The following is a 12,978-nucleotide window of genomic DNA, read 5'->3' as shown; positions in this document are numbered from 1 at the left end:
CAAAGGAAGAAAAAAGCTTCAAGCCCAAAAGCGATGGGAAGCTGGAGCAGCACTTGCTCTCCTCCCAGCTGTAAGCAACACCCCAGGCGCAGATCCTGCGGATGCTCACAGCGGGTGCGGATGCTGGCGGAGCACCAGGGTTGCTGAAGACAAATCAGTGCCCACTTATGCTGTTGAAGGAGCCATGGCAACAATTTAAATGCACGCTGGCTGAGATAAGGAAGTGCTGTGCTATGGGAAGTGGCTGAATCCGTAACAGAGAGAAATACCTGCCAATATTATACTTTCATCAATTATATTTTCATCTGTCTGCCCAAAGCAAGACATATTCTGTACAACATCAGTATGTTATCTTGTATTTTATGAAGTAAATTAGCAGCTTAGATTTACAACGTGGCTGTGCCTTTTTAAAACACCTGCATTGCATGGCACGCCCATGTAAGTTCATTGCCTGAGAAAAATACCTGTTAAAAAACTAAGGTGCCTAAGAGCTTTACAAGCCGGGCAGGCAGCACTTGCTGCCAGAGCCACACAGGGCCAGGGATGATGTTTTCCCAGCAGCGGGAGTCCAGTGGGCTTCATGGGAGCCTCTGGGAGAGATGTCAGCTAAAGTGCAGCAACCGTAAGGCTGTGGAAAGTTTTTTTGAAAAGATCCAACCTAAATTTTCTCTGCCCTTAAATAAACCAAAATCTGTACCTTGCAGTGAGTGCAAATATTTATTCTACTTTCTTGAAACAACTTTTTATACTTTTTTTTCCTGTTTCTTTCATTTTCTCCTCCCTAGGGAAAGCAGCATCCAGTTCCTCACAGGTCAGTTTGGAGATTTATCAGTAACAGTGTAAATTTTAATTTTTCAAAGAGAAATTTAGGTTTGCATCATGGTAAGAGGCCATTCCTGAAGGGAAGGCAGTGTCAGACACACTGCCTCCCTAAGCAGCACACAGCCACTTTGGCAGTCACCAGGGACATCCTCTGCCCCAGGTTTGACAAGGATTTTGAGGGCAAGGATGTAACAGACCAAAGCTGAAGCACAAGCGGGCAGGATGGTAAGATCCGTAGGCATCGGCATGCAAGGGCTCCACAGGAGGAGGAATTTCACACTTAGCTTCATTAAATCCATCTCCCTGCAAGACAGGAAAAACAATCACCCAAACCAGCTAGATTATAATGACACAATCTGACACGGAGCCAGATGACTTTTTCCAACTTTATTTGAAGTTGACACCTTGAGACAAGGCATAACAACTGAGAGGATCACACCAGTAAGAAGGTAGCAGGGACCCTCATGCCTCCTTCCCCTGCAACTGCAGTGCAGAGTATTAAAAATAAACCAGCGTAGCCTAACAAATTGCAAAAGGTATTTAAGTCAGAGTGGGGCAGGGAAAGGAAGCAATAGTCTAAGGTTTGAAACAATGAAAACTGTTGCTAGAAATTTATTTATTTTAAAGTGTCGTGATGCAAAGAAGTCCTCAATATCTAATGATTATAAATAACCACCTTCCAAAAATTAATGGTAGGAAGTTAAACAGGCAGTTTTTATTCCTTCCATTTCCATGCAAAATATGCAAGAGTTAATATTTCCAGTTCCATACTTCCAAGTTCATTGGAGAAAACTAATTGTCACAACACCCACAGAGCTTTCCTGATTAACTCCACGAGTGTGAATTTTCAGTACTGCAGAGAAGTCCTGATCCCCATATTAGATTTCTGTCCTCTCATTCTTTTTCTTAAATCCAAGGAGGAGTTTCTCCAAGAACTTCAACCACTCCCATTGCTTTATTTTTTAACTTATAAAGCAATAGTCCAAACTGCAACTAGAAAAGATATAAAGAACCTGACCCAAGGAAGTTCAGATCACTCCTCAGACTAGGGAAGTACCACAAAACTGTTACATCCCCTTTTACCTGACCCATTAGAGTAAAATAGCTTTCATCTGTATTCCTGCATATCTCAAAAATAAAACCCACAGTGCTTCAATTTAGAATGACATATAATTTATTCATATAATTCACAAGTAGTTGGACACTACTCAATTTAATCTCCATATGCAAGTGATTTACACAAACATATAATACTAAAATTGATTGCTTAGAAGGTAAAAAATACCATGGGTATGAAATGCCATGGTAGATGCTGTTCAATATACCACACAATCTCAGTGTCAGACACTTATACTCATTTATGTTTTTAGAAAAAAGCCAGTCTGCCATTTTAAATTTTTTTTTATAAGTAGTCTGGGAAACTCACATGGTTTTGCTTTAAACCTTCTAATTAATTATTCCTCCCAGTTCTTAGGAGCTGAATTGACAACCAAAGCAACATTTTCAGTAGTTCAAAAAAATATACAGATTTTTTCCCCCCTGAATTCACTAAGCAGAATGTGACCAAATCATGTTGCCTTCCAACATGCAACAAAATAGTAAACCCTGTATATTCAAAGGAATGTGCAGGAATTTAGACCATGCTTCAGCGTGGTGGTGACAACAGTCTCATGATACAATTTTTGGCCGCTGCCAGGATGCAGTAGTTGTGACTCTGTCTGTAGTTCACTGTGAATGTATTAGCATCACCAGACCATTTGGTATTCATGCAGCTGTGGAGTCTGATTGTAATTCTGCATAAACTCTTCTCACTGAAACTTGTATCTCATAAGCCTCATTAATTCTGCATTAAGCATATAATGGCTGCATGGAGAAAATTGGACTTTAATGTGTTCGCCTGCATCAGATTAAATTACACACATTATCTTCTAGATGAGGTCCAAACATGTATTTCACTTGAAATGCCAGTAGTTATCTTAAAACATACCAAGAAGTTAAAAAGCTTTCACAATACAAGATCCAGCTACTTTTTCCACATATACAAAAACACAGCTAGAGAAATACAATTCAACTGTCAATGCTGAATTATGAGGAAAGTCTAAAAAAAATAGAAAAACCTCCGATAGCTGGACATCGATTCAGAATGTAACACTGCAATAATGAGGCAATATGAGCACCCATTTAAAATGACAAATCCCCAACAAGAGAAGCAGAAGGGGACCTAGTACGTGTGACAAAGATAGATGAATACCGCACCGGAAACATGCATACAATCATCATGGTCATTCAGTATGCTAGCAATGGTCTAAACAGTGATCTAACACAAGAGTGAGACAGTGTTTCCAAATAAAATCCAGTGAGTAACTACATATTGATTAAACTTTCTGATGCAGCAAAATGAGGGCACAGAGCCATCTCTGGGTTCTGGAGCTGTTTCAAGATTCGCTTGTGAAATTTCTCTCTGACACGATTGAACTCCATTATATCCAGCGGATCCTCTTCAATCCAGAATTTGTGGAATTCATGCATTAGGTAGCCTACAAAATAATAAAGGAGAAGTAGAAGAGATAAATACAGCAGATAATGACCACATACAAAAATTGGAGAGAAAACTGCAATTAACAATTATGATTTCCACAAAGAATCCTGGTCACTGAGGTCTGACACCTTACAACACTATACAGGGACAAGACTAAACCCATTTTGGCAGCCTCCAAATCTGACTGTTATACATCGGCAGAATTTTTCACAATAAATACAAGGAGTCACCAGTCTTGGCATATAGGTACATATACTAAAACATTAAACTAATGCGTATAAAAGCAGGGGAAGATGCTGCTGACACTGCTCCACCAGCCTTTTAGTTATATTCAAGTTCTGCCTCACAGGTATTTCCTCATGGGAACATTGCTTACTCTCCATTAAAAAAAAAAAAAAAAAAAAAGGTATTCATTGGTAAAGTTATCACCATGTCTGCCTTTATTAACACTTCCTCCTCATGCACAATTTTACCTTACGTGTGAGTGACCTTGCTGGAAACGTTGTTTAATAGTTATGCCTATGATCCTGAAAAGATGAATGATATGGTGATATACAGAACCACTAGCTTTGGTAAGACATCCCTGTTATAGGAACAAACTTGATTCCAAAGTGATTTTAATATACAGGCTCTGATTCAGTCCTCTACCCTCTCAGTTCTGTGCTGTCCTTGGACTCAAAGACTTTGACGGCGAAAACATTACATTCAGAACTAAGACTTCAGTGAACTGAACCCAATTGCTTAATCCCAACTTCCACAGCAGATGAAGCACTGAAGCAGTATAATTTTTCATCCCAACACAGCAAAATGTGCAAGTACCCCCAAAAGTGAGGGCATTTATTGTAGAAAAGGCTTGATTGCTTTTACACATTTATTTCTATTGTATAACAATTACAACACACATATCTAACTTAAATTTCAAGGTATATTTGCATAGTCTTATTTTTCCTCCATCATCAATTTGATAGATGTCACTTAAGAGGTACTTTAAGTACCTCTTCAAATCTCTTCCATACATTCCAACAGCCACAGGCTGTTTCAATTCAAGAGATTTTACTTTCAAAGAAAAGCACAATAAAACCCCTTTACAAAATAATGTATCACTATATAAAATACGAAATATTTTAGATCTTCACCACCAAAAATCTAGATTTCCAAGATGTATCTTCTGTACTTCAGGAATGACTGTGTTGAGCATGCCATTGAGCAATACAGTTTCACACACTGCTCGTACAATAAGAGAAGGCAACAGAGCCTAAGAGCAGTGAGCCAGCTGCAGTTCTCAGCTTCATGTTATGTCCTCATGGCCAAGAGGGCAGAAGGGTGTAGATGAGGTGACGTGGTGGATCAGTATTTAGGAGGTCCATGTAGTACAACCATTGTGTTCCTCTACCAGTTGGCTAGGCAACATAATTTTGACTTTCCAGTTCAGTCTGGCAGCCTGTAGGCATTTAATGTCACCTAATGATGTCTGGGTTTGAAGGAAATTTGAAGGAAACCTAGGATGTCTGCAGTAGGGAGAGGACAGAAACTGGAAGAGCATAAGAACAGGGATTTGTCAGACTCAAATAAATAATCTCTGGATGAATCATCCTTGTTCCAGGAAAGTTTGTATGTTAATATTTTCTCCACAATAAAGTCCATTTGATTACCAAGTTTTTCCCAGGATAACCTCAATTTTTTCCTAGGATGGCAGGCAGGGTGCGTAGGAACATCCACCACCTTCACTGGCCCATTACTACACCAGAGACCCAGGCAAGTTTTATCCCATTTCATGAAACTCATACATGCATAGGCTGTAGAGGGAAGAGCTGTCAAAATCAGCTGTCCCTCCAGTCATTACGAAGGACTGGCCATACTGGTACACAGACACACAGGTCCTAGGGCACAGTTCAGGCTCAGCCAGCAGAAGAGTCCCTCCTGCAGCCAAGACTTTGGCAGTAGCAACAAGACACAGTCAAGATACTAAAACATGTCTCTTACTCCCCCAAATTTAGTGGTGGGGGATATGAGATATGTCAAGAAACCAGAAACAAGAGGAAGATACAGAATCACAGAATTGTTTAAGCTGGAAAAGACACTTAAGATCTTTGAGTTCAATTGTTAACCCAGCACTGCCAATTTCACCACTAAAGCATGTCCTTAAACACCACCTCTACACATCTTTTAAATATCTCCAGGGATGGTGACTCAACCACTTCCCTGGACCACCTGTTCAAATCCTTTCGTTGAAGAGATTCTTTCCTAATAGGCAACCTAAACCTCCCCTGGCACAACTGGAGGCCATCTCCTCTTGTCCTATCACTTTTTACTTGGGAAAAGAGACCAACCCCCACCTTGCTAAAACTTCCCCTCAGGTAGTTGTAGACAGCGATAAGGTCTCCCCTCAGCCTCCTGTTCTCCAGGCTAAGCAACCCCAGTTTCCTTAGAACACTTGTGCCCCAGCCCCTTCCCCAGCCCCGCTGCCCTTCCCTGGACACGCTCCAGCCCCTCGACGTCCCTCCTGCAGCGAGGGGCCCAACACTGAACCCAGGGTTCGAGGTGCGGCCTCACCAGTGCCCAGTACAGGGGGCGGTCACTGCCCTGGCCCTGCTGGCCACACTGTTTCTGACACCAGCCAGGACGCTGCTGGCCCCTTGGCCACCTGGGCACACTGGGGGCTCATGCCCAGCCGGCTGTCAGCCAGCACCCCCAGGCCCTTTCCCACCGGGCAGTTCCCAGCCCCCTGCCCCAGCCTGTAGCGCTGCCTGGGGCTGGTGTGACCCACGGGCAGGGCCCGGCACTGAGCCTGGTTGAACCTCACACCACTGGCCTCGGCCCATCATCCATCCAGCCTGTCCAGATTCTTCTGCAGAGCCTTTCTACCCTCAAGGAGATCAACACTCCCGCCCAACTTGGGGTCCTCTGCAGACTCAGGGAGGGTGCACTCAAGCCCCTTGTCCAGATCATGGATAAGGATATTAAACAGAACTGGCCCCGGTACTGAGCCCTGGGGAACACCACGTGTGACCAGCCGCCAGCTGCATTGAATCCCGTTCACCACCGCTCTCCGGGCCTGGCCGTCCAACCAGCTGGTTACCCAGAACAGACTGCTCCCACCCAAGCCACAGGCAGCCAGGTTCTCCAGGAGACTGCGTGGGGAAACCTGTCAAAGGCTTTACTAAGGCCCAGGCAGACAACATCCACGGCCCTTCCCTCATCCACAAAGCCCGTTACCTTGCCGTAGAAGGAGATCAGGTCTGTCAAGCAGGACCTGCCTTTCATAACCCCCTGCTGGCTGGGCCTGATCCCCCGGTGGTCCTGTACATGCTGCATAAAGGCACTTGAGATGACCTGCTCCACACCCTTCCTCTGCACCGAGGTCAGGCTGGCAGCCTCTAGCTCCCCAGATCCTCCTTCTGGCCTTTCTTGCAGGTGGATGTCACGTTTGCTGACTTCCAGTCACCTGGTTAGCCAGGACTAATGATAACTGATGGGAAGTGGCGGGTCAGCACTTCTGCCAGCTCTGCCAGCGCCCTTGGGTGGATCCCATCTGGCCCCATAGACTTGTGTGTACCAAAGTGTTGTAGCGGGTGCCTGACCCTTTCCCCTTGGATTCTGGGGGCTTCATTCTGCCCCCTGCCCCTGTCCTTCAGCTCAGGGGGCTGGGTACCCTGAGCACAACTGGTCTTGCTATTAAAGACTGAGACAAAGGTGGCATCGAGTACCTCAGCCTCTTCCTCGCCCTTTGTCACTGTGGTTTCCCCCACATGCCATAGAAGACAGAGATTCTCCTTAGCCCTTCTCAAGTATTTACAGAAACATTTTCTGTTGTCTATTATGGCAGTAGCCAGATTAAGTTCTCACTGGCCTTGGTCCTTCTCATTTTCTCCCTGCATAACCTCACAGCTTCCTTGCAGTCCTCCTGAGTTGCCTGCCCCTCCTTCCCAGGGTCATCAACTCTCCTTTTTTTTCCCCCCTGAGTTCCAGCCAAAGCTCTCTGTTCAGCCCGGCTGGTCTTCTACCCCACGGGCTTGTCTTCCAGCATATGGGGACAGCCAGCTCCGGCGCCTTTAAGATTTCTTTCCTGAAGAAGGACTGGCCTTCCTGGACCCCTTTGCCCTTCAGGGGTGCCTCCCAAGGGACTCTGCCAACCAGGCTCCTAATCAGACCAACATCTGCCCTCCGGAAGTCCAAGGTGGCAGCTCTGCTGATCCCCCTCCTTACTTCTCCGAGAATGAAAAACCCTGTCATTTTGTGATCGCTATGCCCAAGACAGGCTCCAGTCATCACATTCCCCGCCAGTCCTCCTCTGTTCGCAATCAACAGATCCAGCGAGGTGTCTTCCCTAGTTGGCTGGCTCACCAGCTGTGCCCGGAGGTTATCTTCCACACACTCCAGGAACCTCCTAGACTGTTTTTCTCTCTACTGTACTGTATTTCCAGGTAAGGTGAAGTTTCCTGCAGAACAAAGGCTAGGAACTAGGAGATATGGGAGCCAAACCAATCATACTATATACATCAATTCATAAGGCCACAGGCATGTCAGGTACATGGTGAAAAGACAATAAACTTTCCTATCAAAAGATGACCTGAAGACGTGTAAGTGCAGATTTAGGTAGGTACTTACCTGTCTTTTCTTATTTTTCAAGCCAAGCACCACCAATGACAAAAGATTAGCAGCTGAACTGCCCAGAGTTCATACCACCAGCCTACCTAGGGAAGCAACCCAGAAACAACTGCAAAAGTGTGAGCTCTGCTACAGTATGGTATCTGCCCACATAAGATTTTGGGTGAATGAGTCTTATTAATAGCATCCTTATTCTGAAAATTCAGTACTGTTTTAATGGAAGAGATGCACAAGACACTAACATTTGCTATTTATCCAGTTAAGCAATAAGAAAATATTATAGCTGCAAACAAAAATCTGTTATCCAAGTAGCCAGACTTAAAAAAAGAACACCCACACCAAACAAAACCCCAAAAACAACAAAACCTCTGCAGTTGTCGTGTGGAAGAAAGCATGTCTTGACATCTTATTATCAGTTTCTTGCCTATACATTGAAAAATATTAGAAGTTTTGCTCTCAGTTTGCAAGGATACACAGCTAGCCTGTGCTGTAGAAGGGGTACTTAATACAGGGGAAAGGACTAAGAAAGCATTATTTTGAGGAGGGGGCAACTCTACTGAAGGGTGGAGGCTAACTCTTGAATGTAGATACAAATACCTTAAAGACAGTTGAATTCATGGGGAAGCAATGTCCAGAAGCTCTTTAAAGTACATTTAGTTTATTATTATTATTTAAAACCACTCTATGAAGACAGGAAGGTCATTTGTTCAGGCACTTGGTGGGTTTTTTTTTGTTTGCGGGGTTTTTTTGGGTGGTGGCAGTGGTGTTTGGTTGTTTTGTTTCACCCCTTCATTTAGTAGTGGCATCCATCACAACTAAGAACTGAATCCAATTATCATAAATACATGAGAGCAAGACTAGCATGACAGTCTGTGCTGTGTCAGCAGATTATTATTATTTTGTAAAAAGCATGGGTAGTAAAAAAAGTGTTAGCAGGAATAAAAATTACCTATTTTCCACCCCCTGCCCCCCTGCCACTTACAGAATGTCTGCTGAAAGTGAGTTAGTGTTGGTGCTTCTGGAGCAACATTGTAGAAATGGGTCTTCAGAGCTCCACTCACAAGCAGGTTGTATGCCAGGTCTGTTATGTTAATGCCCACAATAGCAAAGGAATAGCTGTAAGAAAAAGAAGCAGCAACATATAAGAAAGAAGTGAACTACAAAATACACTGTTGACACTGACATTGCAGTTTTTGCCTGCTACTAAGGTGTATTAATTCTCTCCTTTGTAGGTTTCCAAGGTGGAGGGTGTGAAAAACAAGAAAAACATCCTGCTAGCTTTGTATGCTCTAATGGCAGTGTTTCCCTTGTGAAACATATGGTTGCAGCGAAAACGGGAGTTTTATCACTATGCCAGGATAGGATTTTCAGTGGAGCCGCACAGATTAATTCCTATGGAATAAGAACAAGCCCAGACATCCCTGTACTCCTACACTTGCCTCTGACACAGGGCAAGCACTCCACACGGTGGCTGTGTCTGCAGGGTGACCCATCATTTGCTATTTTAATCCACCTGCCCCACTGGAATTCATTACCTACAGTTAGGAGCATCAGGTTTCAACGAGTCCTATACAGGCATTCATACAGCTAAAAAGCCTGTGAAAAAGATCCAGCTGAGTCACCTCCAATTTCTTCCTAACAGAGAACTAGACACTCAGGCCAGAAAACAGGCAAAAACCTAAATCAGAGCACACTGGAAACAGAAATAAGAAAACGAGACTCATGAAGCAAACTCCTGCTAAGAGATATCAACAAGAAACGTATATTAAGGCAAATCAGAACTCAGAAATCTGAAGTTATTTCTTAATTTGTGAGCCTGTTGCATAAAGAACTTGACATTTCTGGCAGTGACTATTTCCCAAGAAAACATATAATATCCCACACTGACATTTAGAGATAGAAGCAAACTTGTTTAGTTGTTCAGCATTTTTTCCCCCCTCCTCTAGACACAGCTGTCTAGTTCTATAGATTGTCCTGGATATTTTTTCAACTGTATCTATCACGCAAACCCAAATACTTTCATTTTCTTTAATCTTTCATATATTATAGGAGGAAAAAATAATAAAAGGTCCAGAAGTTAACTGCATCATGAGGCCCACTGGCAAGTTTCACAGAAAAGTGAAAGCTGGGCATTAAAATGTTGTATTACAGATTTTCTGATACACCGAGAAGGAACATGCAGTTCTATACTCATGAATACTGCAACTGTACCAAACCTACTAAAGAATAAAAAAACCCTCACTACAATTTCTTCTGTATTATACCTTCCTGAAAGCAGATCAGAACCTGGCTGTGACAGTAAAAAGTAAGACTCTATCACATTATGTGTTAAGAAGATTAAACAGTTATTCATCACTGCACTATTCATAGCATAGAGAGAAAGCTTCTCCTTGCTACGACTTTTTTGGGTTACTTTTCTCTAATACATACTTCAAACTCTTTTTTCCAGTAATCTTTGATCAAAATCAAGGTGTGGTTAAGACAATACATGTTAGTACATACACTGAAATTTCCTTTAAAAAGTAACCAGGAAATATCTTTCTCCCCCCTCAAATATACAGCATCATTGTTAACTGTTGTGGTTTTGGCAACTTTAAGAAGATTTTTCAACTTACCCAATTGCCTTATCAAACTTTTTCTTCTCCCATTCAGCTTTGCTGTATTGGCTGAGTAGGGAAAAAAAAGAAAAATTAAATCCAGATATTGCCATGCATTACTAAGTGACAAATATTTTCTTTCCATTTCTTTGATATTATGATATTGACTGAACATGGTATTTTAACTCAATTGAGACTGCTAATCAGATTTAACTCTGCTTCTGACTGAATGCATTTTAGTATAAAAAGACTTGAAATTGTTAACTGGCTTTACAATATTGCTGATAAACTTGTCCCATCATCGCAAAGTATGTGCCTACAACAATGCTCTCAGTAGAAGCCAGTTATTTTCTATATTGATCGCAAAGATGATCCACTTCAATTAAGTCTGAGCTATTCAAAAAATTGAAAATACTACATTTCTTTTCACTAACCAAAGATAGGTTCAGTTTGTCTTTTCAAAGATATACATGACACTCATCACTGGAGGCATGATTCACCTGAGGCATCAAAAATTAACAGTGCTCCCTTGTTATGTCCAGCCAAATTAGAAACCATTCAACAGCCAAAAAAATAAGGAACAGTATTTCCTGTTTGGCACAATAATGCAGAATGTTTCAAGGACACAGAAGGTCCCTCCCTTAAAATAAAATTAGTTGGGAACAGATTGATTTCAGACTAAATTTCTGCTGTTCAACAACATTTTTATTTAAAAGAGTTGCTGCAACCAGCCGACATCCCACTAAACAGATTTTAACATGCTCAAATGGAGCAAGTTTAGCAGAAACCACTGCCTGCATTTACCATCAGCTAAAAGCAGGCACAGAACTGACCCTAACCAGTGGGCTACAACTTAAACATTCCTGTGGGAGTTTTGCCTTGGTAAGGCAGATCAGAGTTTGCAAGCTCGAGATCCCAAATTATAGTTATGCGTGAAAGCGCTGTTCTTGGACTATACTGAAACTACAATAAGTATATATTACACTAAAAACAATCCCCTGAGCTTCATCTAAGTATTGTATTTAGAAACAGCTGCCATTAAGTATTTAAAGTGCCAATAGGTTCACACCCATCCTGAGCTGAGTGTTACCAGGTGGCATACGCGAGGACAAAGCTTAGCATACAAGAATACATCAGTCTTCACTCATTCTCTAAAATCTTAACCATCTTTGAAGGCTGTGGCATAACATCAGTTACAAAACCCCAAGCAAACGCTGAATAATAAAGGTGGCACATGTACACATGTAGGATGTGTACAAGTTCAACAAAACAGAAATTACATTGATCATGAACACATCAGAAACCAGCACGGCTGCTAAGCAACCATACCAGGAGGAACACCATGGGCACCACCAGCAACATCTACCTTCTACTGAATGCTCCTTCAAGAGATAGAAATTGCACATGCTCACACTCCAAGACAGTCTGGTAATCAAACATGTTAATGAAGAACACTAACGTGTTCCAAGTGCTTTTTGCCACAGAATTACCATTGTAAACTGAACCACAAAATACTGAGGAGATCAAAAGCTTCACAGGATTCAGATGTGCACCTGCTATATAGATATCCAACATTACTGGCAGAAAAAATGTGTCTTTTAAAGCAACTGATCACTATGTAACTGGCTAAGAGTTATTTCCTCCCCACTCCCCCAACAATTATGGAATAAATCTTCTACCCACAGATCATTCACAACACAAAATTCCTGCTTCTTGAAGGTACCTGATCTCTCAACAGTTAGGACAACGGACTAGCCAGATTAGACCCATCATTAGTCAAGGCATACAGAGTATGTGACTAGAAATAAAGGGGCTCTTCAGCTGTGCTAAGTCCTTGGCCTCAACTACTTTTGATTATCAAATTAGTCACAGCTGTTGTGATCATAGTGGCACTGCTTAGTTTTTTCCTACATGTAAAAGTCACACAAATTTTGTTCGTTAAGCCTGGTACTAAATAGGTCTAAAATACAGTGCTTTAGCTACGTCAAGCAAGCTTGTATACAAGCGTCCTCACAGGCAGCCAGTGCTGCACCATCAGCTACGTTTGAGTTAACTTTAGAGAAAGGAATGTGGATCTCTGTGTTGCGACAGAGACTTTTCAGTTTAACATGCCAAATTGCAGTATGGTTTGAACTTTATTTACATGTATGGTATCATAAAACTAAGAAAAAAGAAAAAAAATACCTTAGTTCCTTCTTAGTGACTTCCCTTCATTATGAAAAGACAAAAGAATTAAAAGAAAGGTAAATAAAAACACAAAATCACTTGAAATTAGAAGACTAAGTGAAAACATTTAACACTTTATTTCTAAGATTTGATATACAAGTTTGCTTCTTGAACTTGATCAGTTTTCTGGATCAGTACTTGAAAACAGAGATCATGTGGCAATACCCAAACATAACCCAACTAGAA

The 12,978-nt window shown here is 42.0% G+C and overlaps 1 protein-coding gene across 10 annotated transcripts in view; it reads right to left on the bottom strand.

Moving 5' to 3' along the window:
* Positions 1–1,512: 1,512 nt before the first annotated feature.
* The window catches only part of ELMOD1 (ELMO domain containing 1), a 64,940-nt gene continuing 53,474 nt past the window's right edge, over positions 1,513–12,978 (bottom strand). For 9 of the 10 annotated variants that reach the window (XM_037375880.1, XM_037375875.1, XM_037375877.1 and 6 more), the window contains 4 exons: positions 12,751–12,774; positions 10,585–10,635; positions 8,952–9,085; positions 1,513–3,359 (listed from right to left, as the gene is read on the bottom strand). In XM_037375880.1, the coding sequence (XP_037231777.1) occupies positions 3,187–3,359; positions 8,952–9,085; positions 10,585–10,635; positions 12,751–12,774 (382 nt within the window). In that variant the 3' untranslated portion in view covers positions 1,513–3,186. The remainder of the gene's footprint in view (positions 3,360–8,951; positions 9,086–10,584; positions 10,636–12,750; positions 12,775–12,978) is intronic. The other variant, XM_037375883.1, reaches the window with a different exon arrangement.

Source organism: Falco rusticolus, chromosome 2 (assembly GCF_015220075.1).
Source record: "Falco rusticolus isolate bFalRus1 chromosome 2, bFalRus1.pri, whole genome shotgun sequence".
In the NCBI taxonomy this organism is placed as follows: Eukaryota; Metazoa; Chordata; class Aves; order Falconiformes; family Falconidae; genus Falco; species Falco rusticolus.
The sequence above is the reverse complement of the archived record's forward strand: the minus strand, read 5'-3'. Positions and strand labels throughout refer to the sequence as shown.